This window comes from Thermomyces dupontii, assembly GCF_041956625.1.
Source record: "Thermomyces dupontii strain NRRL 2155 unplaced genomic scaffold VTN31scaffold_1, whole genome shotgun sequence".
NCBI classification, from domain to species: Eukaryota; Fungi; Ascomycota; class Eurotiomycetes; order Eurotiales; family Trichocomaceae; genus Thermomyces; species Thermomyces dupontii.
In genome coordinates, this window is record NW_027192307.1 from 4,771,343 (window position 1) to 4,788,226 (window position 16,884).

The 16,884-nt window shown below is 52.4% G+C and overlaps 7 protein-coding genes across 7 annotated transcripts; 4 read left to right on the plus strand and 3 right to left on the minus strand.

The window, feature by feature from the left end:
- Window positions 1–206: 206 nt before the first annotated feature.
- Window positions 207–1,254, minus strand: VTN31DRAFT_1799 (uncharacterized protein; the record flags this gene model as incomplete). Its single annotated transcript, XM_069401895.1, has 3 exons — window positions 207–608; window positions 666–902; window positions 964–1,254. The coding sequence occupies 3 exons, from the start codon at window positions 1,252–1,254 to the stop codon at window positions 207–209; spliced, it is 930 nt and encodes a 309-aa protein (XP_069264655.1).
- A 612-nt stretch (window positions 1,255–1,866) lies between these two features.
- On the plus strand, window positions 1,867–3,497 carry VTN31DRAFT_1800 (uncharacterized protein; the record flags this gene model as incomplete). The annotated part of the gene is made up of 3 exons (XM_069401898.1): window positions 1,867–1,901; window positions 1,964–2,124; window positions 2,179–3,497. The coding sequence occupies 3 exons, from the start codon at window positions 1,867–1,869 to the stop codon at window positions 3,495–3,497; spliced, it is 1,515 nt and encodes a 504-aa protein (XP_069264656.1).
- A 295-nt stretch (window positions 3,498–3,792) lies between these two features.
- Window positions 3,793–4,227, minus strand: VTN31DRAFT_1801 (uncharacterized protein; the record flags this gene model as incomplete). Its single annotated transcript, XM_069401899.1, has 3 exons — window positions 3,793–3,851; window positions 3,912–4,062; window positions 4,141–4,227. 3 exons carry the CDS (start codon window positions 4,225–4,227, stop codon window positions 3,793–3,795), a joined length of 297 nt encoding a protein of 98 aa, XP_069264657.1.
- Window positions 4,228–4,603: 376 nt separating this feature from the next.
- On the plus strand, window positions 4,604–9,205 carry VTN31DRAFT_1802 (uncharacterized protein; the record flags this gene model as incomplete). Its single annotated transcript, XM_069401900.1, has 3 exons — window positions 4,604–4,618; window positions 4,677–5,489; window positions 5,540–9,205. 3 exons carry the CDS (start codon window positions 4,604–4,606, stop codon window positions 9,203–9,205), a joined length of 4,494 nt encoding a protein of 1,497 aa, XP_069264658.1.
- A 954-nt stretch (window positions 9,206–10,159) lies between these two features.
- Window positions 10,160–10,435, plus strand: VTN31DRAFT_1803 (uncharacterized protein; the record flags this gene model as incomplete). The annotated part of the gene is made up of 2 exons (XM_069401901.1): window positions 10,160–10,280; window positions 10,335–10,435. 2 exons carry the CDS (start codon window positions 10,160–10,162, stop codon window positions 10,433–10,435), a joined length of 222 nt encoding a protein of 73 aa, XP_069264659.1.
- Window positions 10,436–10,497: 62 nt separating this feature from the next.
- VTN31DRAFT_1804 (uncharacterized protein) lies at window positions 10,498–12,109 on the plus strand (the record flags this gene model as incomplete). Its single annotated transcript, XM_069401902.1, has 3 exons — window positions 10,498–10,704; window positions 10,757–10,790; window positions 10,863–12,109. 3 exons carry the CDS (start codon window positions 10,498–10,500, stop codon window positions 12,107–12,109), a joined length of 1,488 nt encoding a protein of 495 aa, XP_069264660.1.
- A 3,316-nt stretch (window positions 12,110–15,425) lies between these two features.
- VTN31DRAFT_1805 (uncharacterized protein) lies at window positions 15,426–16,771 on the minus strand (the record flags this gene model as incomplete). Its single annotated transcript, XM_069401903.1, has 2 exons — window positions 15,426–16,673; window positions 16,730–16,771. The coding sequence occupies 2 exons, from the start codon at window positions 16,769–16,771 to the stop codon at window positions 15,426–15,428; spliced, it is 1,290 nt and encodes a 429-aa protein (XP_069264661.1).
- Window positions 16,772–16,884: the final 113 nt, after the last annotated feature.

A 16,884-nucleotide genomic window follows, 5' to 3' on the forward strand; every position in this document is an offset into this window, starting at 1 on the left:
GGACATAGATGGAGTCTACATCTTACTTTGTATACTCAATGCTCAACTCAGTGACAGAGGATTCTCACGCAACCATTCAGGGATACCTCAGCCGCAAAGTGGCTGACATGTGAAATGTCTTTTCAACGTTTCCTCAAACTCCTGTAGTGTACATCTCTTTCGTGCGTCTATAGTACATTGAACACAAATGCCGACCGTCCCGCAATCTATGCAAAGTACGCTTGAAACAATCGCTGTCGATGATCTATTAGGTTTTCGTACTTCATGAGAATGTGCCGGAGCGGGTTATGCCGCCAACCGAGGGAGTCGTCCAGGATGAGATGCGTATAGGCGAAGACGCTAGCGTCAAACAGCCCCGGACGGCCGTCCCTGAAGAAGTACTCTCTGTTGTTCAAGAGGGTGGACAATGCCTGGAAGGCCTCATCCGCCTCGGCCTCGAGGTCTCGGACGTCAACGATATCCAGTGTTTTGAGCAGCTCGTCTCGCGCCGCGTGCTGCAGCTGCACGGCCAGCGCTTTGCGGACGACGGGGTTGGAGGTGCAAGAATCGATGTATCGCGGTCGAGCAACGGCGGTGAAATTATCGTTATCCAGATATAGCTGGTATAGCTTGACGGAAGATGAGTCGTCGGATCCTGCCACGTGGAGTCTAAACGAGCCACATACCCATGCATTCCGTATCCGGTGATCTAACAACGTCGCGTAGACGTCAAAACGGAAATTCAATTGCTGCTCTTCTTCGCAGTGTACTTGCTCAATGGCCCATTTTTGCAGCTTGTTCGACGGGATCGGGCCGATGTTCGGGGGAGAAGCGGGATACAGAAAGGGAAGGGCACCCGTGGGCGAGGCATGGTTGTTTGATGGGACACTGTCGAATTCAACGCCAACGAACTTGAGATAAGCCTAGGGTGCGACCGCAGTTTCAGTCATGCCTCATCAACCCGCATGCGGTTGCATCCCTCACCTGCCATCTCAAGCATTGTGGGTTGTATGACGGGGCGCCTCTTTGTGCGCCGGCCGGGTCAATGAAGACAAAGAGCTGATTCTGCTTGACATCGCGATCGCGCCAACCAGGGAGAGGGTTCGCCGGATATGTCACTAAAGGAAAACGGTCAAAGACGCGCTTTACAGGCGCCGGGATGGAGAAGAAGTCTCTGGAGGTTCGGGACGGAGTTTTCGAGAGAGCTCTGGGGGTGGCCTCATCGTCCTGTGTTTGGGCGGTTGTGAGAACAGTTGCGTGTGAGTCTGGTGGCATTGGACTGAGAAATAAAACGATCACAGCGCAGTTTTTGATCTCTTCAGCAACATCCAAGCGTCAACAGCTGGCGCATCGGGTCCTGCGAAATACTAGTACCTACGTAGCTGCGGGAGAGTTACAAGTACGGTACGGTAACAATACCATTCGGCAATTGTGTGGGTCAGATTTTCTAAGCTTAACCTTACCTGTCATTGTTCGGGAATTTTACTCACCGCCTTTGACTTCCGACCAATAAGAATGACGCGATTCTCCGGGCCCCAGGAACTCTCAGGCCGCCGTCCCGATTCGACGCTCGCATGACAGAAGCAGCCCACTCTCGCTGACCGTCGCGGCAAATGTTAATCCTCAGCGGCCAAGTTCACACCTATCTCGTCGATCCCGGCTCGATCGATGTCCGAGCACCTGGTCTGGATACGAGCACAAGCGGGGTGCATGCAAGCAAGGCTGAATCACGCGAAGCCCCTCCGAGTCACGCTTATGAATAAACCAACAACTCCCGGTGAACTGACTTCTGGGCCGTTCTTTAAGGTTGCGACTCATTGCGCTCGGATTTTTGACCCGGACCTTCCCGCCATTGACCATCAATGGATTGAGAGTCGCTGAGCAACCATGCCGCTGGATGAAGAAGGTGCAAAGTGGTCATGGTGGGTGAACTGATTCGCGGGACCTGAGGATGGCGCTGATGGAGAAAAAAAAAAAAAATCAGTGAACCGTGCGTTCGCGGCCACCGGTCGTCAAAATGTCAGCACTTCGACCGCCTGATGATGAAGGTGCCCAAGGCCGGACGGCCGCTGGCAAAATGCCCCCATCCAAAGGGATCCTGCAGTTGTCAGCGTGTGTACGCCGTGATGGTGCGCATCCCGAAAGGTATTGATTGTTCCGACCCTGCTGCCGAGTCAAGGAGAGGCTGAGTCAGTGCAGGGTCAACGTGTCTGTGTAGACCACTTTATCAGGTCCCCGCGAGTTCCGCCGAAGCGGCGTCATTGACCGTGGCGGCTGCTGGCCAGTCGTCTTCGATGTCAAGTAGCCAAGCACCGGGGCGAATACAAAAGGCATCGAGACGGCAGAGCTCAGCCGTAGTTCCGGAGCATGTTGTTAAGAGCCTGGAGGCGAAATTGCAGCACTCGCAAGTGGACAACCGTCAGGGCTCTGGACAGCCTTCCAATGACTCCCCGACTGTGAATGGGCAAAATTCCCCGTTAGCAGAAAACACTATAACTATCAAGACTGAATCCAGCACCGTGGAAACCAAGCCTGGGGGTTGCTGTTCGAAAAGTCCCCAATCGACCATGTCTGCTGTCGAACAGAGCGCATCTAGCAGCAACATGCCAGCGCTGACCGACGAGAAACCCACCAAAACAGAGCAGTATGATTCCCAGTCCACCTGGACTCAACAATTGTTCAATGGGGCTCCTGTCTGGAATCATTTTCAAGGAGTCAACGGTTACGATCAAACGCATGGGTATATGAATCCAATCATGTCGAATTTTGCATACTCGAACGCGGCCGGCTCATCAATAATGGCTCCGGATTATACATCGCCGCAGCTCGATTCTGGGGCTTTGAGTAATTTGCCTACGAATCAGTATTCGTCCAGCGATTTCTTCAGCTACTTCAATCAAGGAACTGCTCCCGCTGGCGATCCCTCACACGAGTGCAGTTGCGGTGATGACTGCCAGTGCTTGGGTTGCGCAAGCCATCCTTTTAATGCAACAACGCGCCAGCATGTGCAAGAACTGGGCTACATGATGAGCCAGATTGCCGAGGAGGACAGCTCGGAAAACTCAACCCCGTTTCGGCAACCGCAGAGTCCAACGCAGCATGACTATGCTGGCAATGCACAGCAACCGGCAACCTCGATGTACTCCGGCCAGGCATCGCCGACCATGGGCTTTGATCCGGCAACAATGTCGCCTTCAGCCTTCGCCCCGCCCCAATATATGCAGCCGTCCGAGTACTACACGCTTGAATATCCAGTTGGCCTCCCTGGCCTCTGTTCCAATGTGGACGGAACATGCTTGTGCGGGGATGACTGCAGCTGCATTGGCTGCCTCACACACAGTGGTCATGACGGCGTAACCCTGGAGCCGACATCCGGCAACGAGACCGGCTCTGCCAACCAGGCAGCGCCGTCCTCATCATCTCACGAATGGAACTACACGGCACCTGTCTCTCGGACCCTCGATGAGTTTTCCCCGTCGGCTTTGAGTCCACCGGTTCTGGAGACCCCCCTTGTGTAGGAGTTTATGGCTCATTCGTTGTTCGGAAAAGAGATACCCACTTCATAGTCTCTGGTAGATAGGATTTAGATTTGCGTAAAAATAAATTGGGTTCATCGAATACATATGTCATTCCAGCGGTACAGAAAGTCGAAAAGTGACATCTATTGCAAAGGCACCCGACAAACTTCCTCCTTTATTCGATGACGTCTCCTGTACACTTATTGTACACTTCTCGTAAGCTGTGTTTCAGCGCTGCTCATCCCTCATTCCCGAGATAACCATCGTAGCAGCACGATCATGCATATTTGGACGTTTACGACCTAGACTTGCGAAGGGCATCGGTGACAGGACTATCGCCTCGTCGGAAGGAAGCTGGACTATTCTCAGCATGGATTGCAGGTACGACCTTTGTCCCGGGGAATCATGACTGACCATCAGCCTCTTCCCATGCACGTCCAGCGCCGAAGCCCAATCCAACCAGCGCAGGCCATGCCCGGCGCTTGAACAGCAAAACCGAGAGGACAACACCGAAGCCGAAGCCGACGGCGGATCGGACAATCAGGGAGGAGATGGCGCGGTCCCACTATGATTGAATCGGGGATGAGCGATCGGCCGTAGGTGACGAATACGCGGACTTGAGAGTATGTTGAATAGACTGTACCTTTTCATTGAGCAGAGCTTCGCTGACCGGCTTGGTTGGTCGTGCGGCGGGCAAAGTCGGCTGCTGGGGCTCGTTCGATTCGGCCATTGTGGCGGGATCTGTAGCGCGATCGGCGAGTGTTAGGGCTTTTGCGAAACGTAGCAGTACGGAGGGACAATGTCGCTACCTATTGAGATCAATTGAGCGGAATCTAATCAATCGGAGAATCGGAGGCGTGAATGTGATCTTAAGGAGCGGAACAATCTGCGGATCGGGACGAAGTGAAGCTCAACGGCGGAAAATGCTCGGGCTCCGTCGGCTCTGATTGGTTCCCGCCAATTGCAGTCTTTTTTTTTTCTTTTTTTTGTTGTCAAGTTCAAGACGAAGATCAAGTCGATTTGCTATTACTCACTCTATGATGTTCTGTTAACCTATTCTTCTTTGCTCTCACTGTCGCTTCCAGCCAAATCGAGCTCTTGTCACCATGGGCCTTTCAGAGGTTCGTTCGAGCCCGTATTGTCCGCATGAAATACTACAGGTCTAACAGAACGCGACAGACCATGGAGAGCTCAAAAGATGCGCTCCTGCAGCTCGAGCGGAGCACTGCAGGCAGTCCCGCGCAGCTCCAGGAAGCCGCCAGAATTTTGCGTGTCGATCTGATCCAATGTGCCGGCTCGTTCCAGCTCGGTGATCAACGCTCCGCGACAAGACTTGAGTCGTCTCCCCGAGAGGAATGGGTGCTGCGATGGCTGCTCAAGCGACTTGCCGTCCGAGCGTACCGTGTGCATCCGGACTCGTTCGTTTTGCTCCAGTATCTTATCCGGCAGCTGTCGCCGACAGTCGTTGATACACTGCTCAAAAAGGCCAAATTCCACGAGATACTCAGCGGAATCGTCGATGATTTTATGGCGGACATCCCGCAGGCGATTAGGAAGTCTGGAGAGACGTCGGACTCGGATTCGAGCCATACTGTGACTGGATCGTCGCCTGAACAGGCGCGAGAGGGCAAGAAACGGAAGCGGACGGGTGGTTCGGAGCCAGTTCCTGAGGAGCCGCCTCTGCATCAGTCGATCATCGGCTATTTGAAGTTGCTTGACCTGCTTCATGACCTGGTATTTGGTCGGGAGATTCGGAACGTTCAGGAGAAGCCTTATGGTTCCACTCTCTGCAACGTGGTCCGTTTTCCATATGCCTTTGTCGGTCCGATTGTCGGCAAGCTGATGCATCTATCGGCTCGTTTACTGGCCGAGTTTATCAATACGAAAAGGCGTCTGGACACGTACCGTTTGTTGCGGGGAACAACTGCGATATTTGGGATGTGGGATCTTAAAGCTTCTGTGATGCGACAGGGGCCGCGATATGGCAGCAACGTCAGTACATCTTCAGTTAGGTCTATAATCTTTGCTAACCCATTTTCTAGGACGTCTTTTCTCAAAACTGTTTCTTGCCGGCCCTCAGACTCCATCGCCTAGTTCGATGCAATGACTTTCAGAACCCGAACACAGAGTTCATCCTCCATAACATAGAAAAGCTCGTGGCGCTTCATGTTGTTATTCCAGCTCGAAGCAACTTTCGGGAGCGCGGCGGTGCCGGCATTGACTATTCGCAGGCAGATAATCCAGATTGGAGTGCCGTGCAGCCGGTCACTGACGAGTTCTGGCCGCTCTTTGAAGACAAATTCGTGGACACCGTGGATTTTGAGGAGCTCTCATCGCAGCGTTTTCTTCGCGCGGACAAGGATGGGTGGATTCCCGGTCCAGCTTGGTCACCCGCGACATTAGTCCCGACATTCTACAACATGATCATTAGATCCTTGAACACGAAGACTTTTCGTCGTCAGAGCACTGAAGCCTCGTGGCTGGAAACAGTGTTTGTTTCTCTGGCGGAGCTGGCTTTTTCGGCTCTCAAATCGGCCAACCCGGGCGCGGAGACGACTGGGTTTGGCTCGATCTTGGAGCAGATGTTTTCCGTTGTCCAAGTGGACAAGGTCAAACTATCGCTCCATACCATCCTCACACATGCGGCTCACAGCAATCTTCTGAAGGACGACTCGAAAGCCGTCCGCTGGGGTCTCACTGCTCTCTTGATCGACCTGGGAGTCGATGTTTTTCTTCCAAATTCGGGTTTCACAGACTCCAGGCGCCTTCTGGATGCCCTCCTTGAGCATATTTTCGAGCGTGGAAATGGAGAGGATGATAAATCCCTTCACCGACTGATCAGAGACGAAATACTCATTCCTCTACTCCGCGGCTTTGCTGCTGCGCGTGATCTATCCACGTTTGTGCAGACTTGGCTTTTTTACCTGACAGAGGTCGAGAGCTCACGGAAAAGTCGTCAACCTGCGCGCCAAAGTATCAAACAGTCCGTGTGGGAGGACGACGATGTAATCTCAGAATACCGCAAAGTGTTGATGAATAGCTTTACAGACAGCCAGGTGCAGACATTGGTTCAGACTGCCATGGAGAAGATGGGAATCAGCGAAAGCGAAGACTCGAAGCCAGCAGTGATCTCGTTGAATGACGAGTCTTACGCGCATCTGGTGGTGCTCGAGGCTACGACTGGAACATGGACCCAAGGGGGCCCCTTACAGGTAGAGCAGCTCTCCCGGATCCTGAATTCAGTCTATTGGACGATCACGGAGGAAGAAAGGACTCACTGGCAGTGGCGACTCTGGAGGCTGGCAAAGAACGTTATCGTGTCTGTGGCCAATCGTCCAGACGAGGCGACCACCCCCGTTCAACAAACCGCGGGTGACCTTCTGAAGCTCGCTGTGGAGCGGATTGGCCAAAACCCCTCCGAACCAGAGAATCTGCGTGCCAATGTGGCAGCTGCCGACCTTGTCCTCGCGATCGCCAAATGCCGTAGCGATACATGGCCGGCACTACCTTTGTCGGATTTCATGGCCCGTGTTGTCGAGTTCCTCAAGTCCCTGACGTCCCGAAAGTGCAACGAAACCATTGGCTCCTGGGACGGTCATCTCGAGACCTTGGAGCGTCCCTCTGCTCAGGGGGTGGCATACGTCTTGACAATACTCAAGACGCCGGAAGTCTGGGCTGCCGCTGATATCTCCAACGACACCCGAGACGATTTCATTAACCAGTTACTGCTGCTTTCTGCCTCCAGTTCCGGACCCGGAGAGGCCAATACATTTGCTCTGACTTTCCCCAAGCTTTGGGATATTCTTGTGTCGCGAGAATACCTGCCACTTGTACCGTCCCTCCGTCGTCGGATGTTGCCTGTCTTGAGAAGTCGCCTCCAAGACTTTCCAACACTCCGCCCGATCATCCTGGGTAGCTTATTGCGATTTCCAATTGGGGTCGTCGGATACAGCCATTCGGCAGCCGAGATCGTCCGGACCCTGGAAAATATCCTCTTGACCGAGAGTCTGGCCCAAGAGACCCTCGTTACGATTTTGTCGTTGATTGCTAAATGGACCCGGGATCCCGATGCCCGACTATGGGTGTCGGACTGGAAGATTCCGATCTCCGTGGCACAGCGGATACGGTTGGCCGGGGAAGCCAGCGATTTGGACGCGGTCAGAAGCTTCCGGTCATTGCTGAAACCGATCGTCGATCGTTTGTGCGCCGACAGTGATCCTTCTCGTCGCGCTGGAAAACTTCGGGATGTGCATCACGAATTGAGCAGTGTGGTGAAGCTCAAGTCGATCGATCACCTGTCTTTGGTTCCGGTTGTTTCTCGCGGATATCTCGCCCTTCTCTGGGAGCATCGTGCCATGTTTGATGAGAAGGAGCGAGAGGTCAAGCTTGCTCGCCAGAGAAGCAAACTATTCAAGCTGGTACTCGCCGATTTGAAGTCGTCGCGGGAGTTGCTCGAAAAGGGTAACACGAGCCCGCAAAACACTGTTAAGGTTGTGAAGTCGGTAGAATTGCTGGAGGATTTTGATGATCTCATTTCGGAGAACCCAGAGGTGACAGAGATCCTGGAGGCCATCGTTGGACGGCTCGAACCGGTCGGTGTGGAATTAGGCCGTCACACGCGCCGCCTGCTCCGTCGCCGCAAGCTGCGTGAATCAGAAAACGTCGCTGAGATGACTCGGGTTCATGTCTTCAGCGATGATTCTCCGTTGCAGTTCATGCAATCCGAGGAACAGCATCAATTTGTTCACGAGGCTGTCAACCGCTTCCGTGAAATGACCGACGAAGAGCGCATTTGCGTTCTGCGAGACCTTCGGACTGCCGGTTTTGACGGTCCCGGAAGCTCCTATCGACTGATCCTCGCGGGCTTGGTGGTGTCCTCTCTTTCTCCTGGGCTGCAGTTGGACGATAATGGAGCGGGCGAGCTGAGCAAACTCATCTGGGCGCTCGTGCGTGTTATGGCGGAAAATTCCAGCGCGGATCGCTTCTCCATGGCGGCTGAATGCGTGGACGTGATATTCCGTTCTCATGCGCGCGGCGCGGCGCAGTGGAATGTGGACGATATCCTGGCAACGATACCCCAGATCATTGATCGCTACGTGGGTTCGGCCGATGCCCGGATGTTGTCCGAGTTCACCGACACAATCTACGTGCGCCTGTGCCGGCTACTCGGTGCGATTATCGGCCTGTACCGACAGCGGATCGGTGGGCGCTATCATGTTCTCGTTCCGAGCCTGCAGAGTCTTCTCCGGGCTTTCTTCCCCGTGAAGTCGGGAACCAAGCGCGACGCCGAAGGCCATAGTCTGGGGAGTCTGCGCCGGCCGGAGCGCCCGCTGCACATGCGCATGACGGCCGAGCATGCGATTCATTTCACTCGCCTTCTGACCAGTCTCTGCGATCCCACACTGTCGGCAGTGACCCGGCCGACCACTGGTCGCGACGCGCTGGTCGATGTCACCAAAGCGAACAAGCAAATCGCCGGACAGCACATGCGTCCGCTGGTGGCCTTCTACATCCGGCAGATGTTGGCGGCGCCACTGCCGTCGGAGTTTCGGGAGGCCTTTGCGCCGGGGCTTTATGCGGTGCTGGATACCATGTCTAATGACACCAAGCGGGGGTTGAACGATAGCTTAGATCGGTCCGGACAGGCGCTGTTCAAGACGCTGCATGAAGACTACGTCAAGTTTGGCAAGTGGAACAACCAGGGATAGGGTGGTTTCATCATGGGATGTGTCATTTTTATCGGATGAGGGACGGGGACAGGCCGTTTCATGGATATGATGTATACTATATCTTGTGATCAATGTCATTTATACGACGATTTTCGGAGTATATAGAGCTAATGATGGCACGAGATGGCATGGATCAACCACGACTGCATTTGATGACCATGAGGGCAGGTGCAGGGACTATCATATGTAGAAGGCTGTGATTTTGGGATCACGTGATGATTAGGAACTACTGAATTATGTAAGTACTTAATCATCTTTCATTCCTTTCCTAGCAAGCGCCAAGCATCGGCACCGCTTGGCTGACATCATCAGCTGTCGCTCACTCTCAGCCAGTGAAGGAGGGGAAACACACCGCATCAGTCGAGCAAAGCGAAATGCTCCACGCTTGTTCGCTGCTCAGATCTGGCCCGATTGCATAGTATTGTATACTGTATTGAACTTTGGTACCCTCCATCGCGGCCCTGTGGTTATATCACTGGCTCCTGAACCAACATGCCCCGTGCGCATTTCGGTCGCTGAGCGGGCCGTTCGCAGTCTTTGATTCTTGACCTTCGTCATCGCATCCACTCCGGATCGTGAGCTGCCATTGTGTTTGGTCAATGTCACCGTTGTGGGGAGTCAATCCTTGCCTGAGTGCCTTTTTTCTCTTTTTCTTCCATCAAATCTCCTCGGTCGTCTTCCGGTTAATATCTCAGTTCTAGACAGCCAGTTTGGTCAATGAGCTGAATTGACAATTTCATAACTTATTTATTGTCTTCTGCCCCCAGCGACCGGCCGCGTCGGGTCTTGTTCCTTGACATAGCCGCGTTGGCTCGACCGCCGTCAAACCCCCAGCCATCGTGGAACGAAGAGTAGTCCTCTTCCCTCCATTGATCAATTATTCTCTTTGCCGCGGTCGCAAGTTCCTCATCTCTTTGAATTAAACTGGTCACCATGTCGACATTTCCAGTTTTCCGCTCTCGCCTCAAATACTACGCCGATAAGGCCGCTGTCAGCAGCGAACCCGGCCTCACGTCAGCCCAGTTGTTTTTGACCAACAAAGACCTACGGCCTGGTGTGTTCTCCGATGCTGGCTCTGTCATCGCTGCCGCTAACCATCGTTCTACAGTGGACGCCGCCCGGCGCAGATGGGGCTCGTGGAACTTCGTCGCCTTCTGGATTGCTGACTCGGCCAACATCGTATGTTTTGAGCGTCGATGCCCTGCATGACGCTCTCGGGACCTCAGAGGCAAACTTGTCCGGACAGTATTGACAGTGCCCAGAATACATGGATGATCTCCTCTTCCATGATCACCGCCGGTCTCTCGTGGTGGCAGTCGTGGATTTGTGTCTGGATCGGTTATTTCATCTCCGCAGCGTTTGTCTGTGCCACCGGTCGCATCGGCGCCCGGTATCACGTCGCGTTTCCAGTCGTCTCCAGAGCGTCCTTTGGCATCTGGGGTTCGCTCTGGCCTGTCTTCAACCGCGCTGCGATGGCGGTATGTGGTGACACCATGATGTCGCCGAGTGATTTGGTTGATTTTTCTCTAGTGCATCTGGTACGGTGTTCAGGCGTGGATTGGCGGTGTAGTTTTTTTTTTTTTTTTTTTTTCCCTTCCGCTCCAGGTTGGATCGACCGTCGTGCTAATTTGATTAGGTGAATGCGTCACCATCATGATCGAGGCCATCTGGCCGAGCTACGCCAATATCCCCAATGGTATCCCTAACTCGGGCACCGACACCAAGAATTTTGTCAGTTTCTTCATCTTCTGGCTCTTGAGTCTGCCCGCAATCTGGTTCCCGGTGCACCAGATCCGGCATCTGTTCACTGCCAAGTCGATCATCACTCCAATCGCCATGATTGCGTTCTTCGCTTGGTCAATTGACCGTGCCAATGGCATTGGTCCCATCGTTAAACAACCTGCTACTATTCATGGCAGCGAACTTGCCTGGGGGATCGTCAAGGGCATCATGTCATCTATCGCGAACTTTGCGGCCCTCATCGTCAACAACCCGGACTTTTCTCGTTTTGCAAAATCGACCCGCAGTGCACTGTGGTCGCAGTTGTTTGCCATCCCTTTGGGCTTTGCCATCACGTCGTTCATTGGCATCATTGCGTCCTCGTCCTCGACCGTCCTTTACGGCGAGACGATCTGGGACCCGCTTCAGCTCCTTCGACGCTACCTGGAGGGTGCTAGTTCCGGCGAACGCTTTGGCGTGTTCGTCATTGGCTCCGGCTTCGCTCTGGCCCAGCTTGGCACCAACATTGCTGCGAACTCGGTGTCTGCTGGCACAGACTTGACGGCACTTCTGCCGCGGTTCTTGAACATTCGTCGTGGTGGCTACATCTGTGCCATTGTCGGCCTCGCCATGTGTCCGTGGAATCTACTCTCGTCATCAAACAAGTTCACCACGTACCTTTCCGCCTACTCTGTGTTCTTGTCCTCCATCGCTGGGGTGATGGTGTGCGATTACTACTTCGTGCGCAAGGGCTACCTTGAGGTGAAGGAGCTCTACAGCGCGCGCAGGACGGCTCCGTACTATTTCACCTATGGCTTTTCCTGGCGTGGCTTCGCGGCGTACATCGCTGGGATCCTGATTAACATTGTTGGGTTCGCGGGTGCCGTCGGGCGCGAGGTTCCCGTCGGTGCACAGTACATCTACAACGTCAATTACTTTGCCGGATTCATCGTGGCGGCTGCCGTGTACTACCTGCTCGTACGGTTCTTCCCGATGCCGGCCACGAGCAGAGTGTGGAACGAAGTCGACGTCGATGTCGAGAACCTCACTGTCGCATATGAGGGACGTAGCCTCTCGCAGGACGAGGAGCCGCCCGCGCCCTCCGAGGAGGAGGAAGCGATTATGCGCAAAAAGGATCATGATAAGGTGTATACCGTACTGTGATGGGTTTCGTGCTGTTTCTTTTTCTTTTTCTTTTCTCGGAGGTACTTTGGTGACGATGATGCTTTTTATGATTAATTGTTTTATGACTGCTCTCAGGTATGAGCTGATGGTCGGCTTGTATCATGATGGAGCATATGATTAGACTTGATTTCACTGTTTGCTCCTGCTCATGGAAATCTTATTCGTAATCATCCTATGATCAAGACTTGGCTCGGTGGCACCTCACATCCGTATGAAAATCGAGCTACATTAGATTCTCCAGCTTCTTGAGTTTCATGCTACCTTCGCACTTTGCTGAACTCGGAGACCAATCCAATCCCAAGAACCACGGGAGAAAACGCTGAATCAAGTACAGCACGGTGTTCCAGTAGCCGGGTTGGGCTATGGCTAGGGCGAGGTACGGCAAGTCGTCTTTTTGCTTGACCTCTGGTCATCGTGCACTGGGCGAGTAACGACGAGAAGATCTGTACCAAGAATGATTTGCGTTTGGATGGAGGTTTCGACAACCCATTTCCTTCCATTTGAACGAAAGGAATCACAACCGGGACATCAGGGACAAACTGAGGATTGCAGAATTCAGATTCTTGAGGCGGATGCGTAGTCTTCAGTTTTGAACTCGAATGTTACCAGCTTGTTCTCTCGTCCGCGTCCATGAGCCACAGCTTGCACGTTAATCAATTTGCCTAACCATGATGGGGATCGAGCTCAGATCCCAAATATGGAGGAGGAAACAATTGCACTTGGTAGAATCCTTTCCTGGGTGCTTGTTAGAAGTGACAATTCTGTCCCTCTGGAGCATAAGAATTTCATATCGAGAAGAAATCTCTGCTTTTGCGCATCGCTGCTTCTCGTGCATAGTGGTATCTCTCAGGCTGTCAGAGAAATGCAATCCATACTACTACCTATGTGAGACTATGCGGACAAGGAGAAAGGGTTTCGTGACCTCTTACCTGGTAGCACGAATAATCACATCGCGATAGACACTGATTATCCCCGCTGATCCTAGAGCTTCACTCTTCCAAACAGCCTCGATATTCTCCAGTCTCGAGATTTCAAAGGATCGGCTACTGAGCCTGAGCTACCATCCAAACCGTAAGGATAGTACTATCTGTGGTAAAATGGCCGTCGCGAGTGGTACTAGATTTGTCGGAACTCACTCCTGTCGCTATATTTATACCTTTTTTTTTTGGCGAGTATGTTGAAGAATGCAAAGGATCTGGCAAACGAAGGAAACATGATGGTTGCGTCTCACGAGGAAAGGGAGCGCCGTCGTTATGAGACCTACTACGGCCACTTCAGTCAATTTCGACTTTTCCCTCCTCTTCCAGTCGATCTGGGATAGGTAGTAGTAGTACTACTAGTACTCCGTAGGTAGGTAGGCTACTCGTGTAGCCGGAGCCAGCTCCGAGGTAATCCGGAGCAACTTCAAGAAACACACCACTCTGGCTGACACCAGCTCACAATAAGAAACACAAAGATGGATTCACGTCTCATAGAATCCTTGTCCTTCCTGACGTCCAACTTCACATCTTGATTAGTTACATATCTTGTCCTCTAGATGATCTGTAGATCCAACTTCATCAGACATCCTGCCTGACATGATCTTTCAATGGCTTCGCTGTCAGCAGAAGAGTTAGGGTTATCAGAGATTAATCCTTGAACAGATTTCTTGATGAGATTGTAGAAGTACTCCTGGATGCGGACACAGTTTGTACAGTTTCCGGAGGCGTTGATGTCGAATCCAAGCAAACTGGAGACCTGTTCTCGAATCTTGAAATTGCTTTCTGCGACAGAGAAACTCCATTGAAGCTCGGTGCAAGACTAGCTGTGGATACTATCTACTTCCTAACCTTGGTATCTACAGAATGTTCCACATGGCGACTTGATTGACTCCGGGGACTGGGACTACGTGACCAAGTTTTTGTGGACGTCGGACCGGCAGGAGTCTGAAGCACGTCTTCCTCAGCGAGCAAACGAGAAAGGAGTCAAAGGGATTTACCAGACTGGCAGGACATTGCAGCATTACCAATATCAGCGAGATGTGGTCAGAGATAACGTTCAGGGAGCCTTGCACTTTTCGGGCGCACGCCCACCGTATCACAGTGTGAGTCTGTCCATCCCGCCATACCCTGCGGTCTCGTCCAAAAACCTCAGTTGGACCAGCCCTATAAAGTAAACCGGGCGTTCGGGCAGGCGGAAAGTCAACTTCTATATACCCTAAGTCGAAGCGACCTCGGTCTGAAAGTGATTCCGTGAGTGCTCAAAACGAGGTGCAAGAAGAACAAGGAACTAGTCCATAGTCTGTTTGCTTCCCATAAGGGCCCCTACGGTAGTCGGATTCTTCGCTGCCTGGTTATATTTCCTGCTGGTAAGCAGATCTATAAATGCGAATCGCCGCTGGAACTGGTGGAGGCACTGCGCGATGCGATCAATGCACATCGGTCCCTTACCCTGATGGCAAGATTATATACCGGGACATTTCTGAGAACAACATCATCATAACAGATCGCGAAAAGAAAATGGCTTTCCCGGAATGCTGATTGACATGGATCTTGCGGAAGAGCTCGATAAAGCACGAAGCGGCGCTCGTCGTGGAACTAGCACCACAGAATTCATGGCTATCCTGGTGCTGTCGAACAAAGACCATACATACCGACATGATATTGAGTCCTTCTTTTATGTGCTACTCTGGCAATGCGCCGCCGGGACTGGGAGTTTGTCGGCAATCCAAAAGGCAAAAGGCCAACCTACGCCCAGTCATATTACAATGTGGTACACGGGGACTTTTGAACAGATTGCCCTCGTAAAGGCTGACCTTGTTGAAATCCCGTACATGTTCGACCTGATCAAGGGGTTCCCCCGGAGCTGGAAAATCTGAAGCCTTTATGCCGAAAGCGGCGTCGCATCTTGTTCCCATTGAGGCCTCGTGGGCCTTTCAGGGGGATCAAAGGATTCGGACATTCTGTACAGGCCCATGCTCGAAGCTTCTGACGAGGCAACTCTCAAACTCTCTGATGAACTCACCGAACTCCGCTGGACCCAGCAAGGGAGGATAGTCGTTTGTTGCTCTGCTAGAGTTCTTGTACATTTGTGATACCCAGGTGTACAAGGACGGAGTCTGAAGTGTTTTCTTATTCAACGGATTAATCCATACTACATGTTTTATGGCTTTTCCTGTCAACTCCCTTCACTTTGTAGACGAGCAGACACTCATTGCTAGTAGCTTTAACAGACTATTAACACAAGATGACTGAAGGATATCAGGACTGATTAGATCAATGCGTGAAATCAACGAATGTACTACTAGGACAAGTGTTCAAATCTCCTCCTTGTCAATGTCATAAACCGAGAACTTGTGATCTGGGCTCCCGCTATGCTTGCCCAGGACTGCATACCCCCAGAGGGCCCACGAGGTGACCTTCTCCCTGAGCCACAAACCCAAAGGCCCTGTCCGCCTTCTGGATTCCGCATTCTTCTCGGCCTGAGTGGCGATTTCTCTGATTCGGTTTCTCCTGATGTTGTCGAAAGTGGTGTAAATGTCATCTAGAGAACGCTGGTCGTTCTGCAGAAGACGGGAGAGCAACGACGCATCTTCCAGCGCCATGGAGACACCCTGACCTGTATGTGGAGGCATGGCATGGGCTGCATCGCCCAATAACAGACAACGTCCACGGAACCACTTGCCTCCAAGAGGGAGCTTGTAAAGGGGGAAGAAATGTACAACCGATGTTTGTTCGATGATCCGCTTCATGGCACTGCCCCATTCACCTCTGGCGCTGCGCAGCACCTGCAACATCTGTGATTTGAAACGTTCAACCTCCATTTTCCGATGAACCTCCCAACCATTACGATCATCGCCAGACTCTGGGGGTGGAACTTCCTTTTGGAATCCCCAAAGAATCTTCTCGTTCGACGGATCGCACGGCATGGCCATGAACATGCCTTCTTGTGTCATCGTGACGTGCGTGCCACGCAGTTGAGATGCTGCAGATTCTTCCAAGAGCGATGCAGGAATTATGGAACCAAGACTGGCCACTCCAGTATATTCTGGATGGATGTCTGGATCGACGTACAGGCGACGCACGCTCGAGTGGATACCGTCGCATCCGAGGAGAAAGTCTGCCGTATCCGTTGTCCCGTCTTCAAATTCAATCGTCACAAAATTCGCATCATTCGTTATGGACTTCAGCCGCTTGCCGTACTGAATTTCGATTCCATCGTTGTGAGCCGCCTCCAGAAGCACGTCGAGTAAATCGGACCGTTTGATGCGCAAGTAGCCAAACCCAGTCTCTTCCTTTGCTGCGGCTACTCGGTTTATCTCGCCTAGGGTACTACCCTGTAGTGAATGTAGTATCAAGCTCGGACAACTATTCCCCTTGGTAAGGAGCTTGTCATGAACACCAAGTCGATCAAGTAGTCTAAGGCCGTTGGGCATGATCCCAATGGCGCCGCCCAGCGTCGTTGACTCCGGATGTAGCTCGTATACTATGCAGGATATCGGTGTTCTCCGGCGTAGATACAAGGCAGCAGCGATGCCTGCTGGACCGCCTCCGATAATGATTGCCTAGTACAATTATTCATGGTCAGTGTAAATGACGGTGGTAGGAACAGATATCAAACCTTTTTTCGTTGCATTTGCCTTAGAACGGTTGAACTTCTCATAGATACTGCTCTATAACACGAGATTGTTCGTGCACGAGAAACTGGCCATGACGGATAGTAGGCTCTGCATTCGCAGCTTATATATTCCAGGGGAGGTAAACCAGCTAACAGTA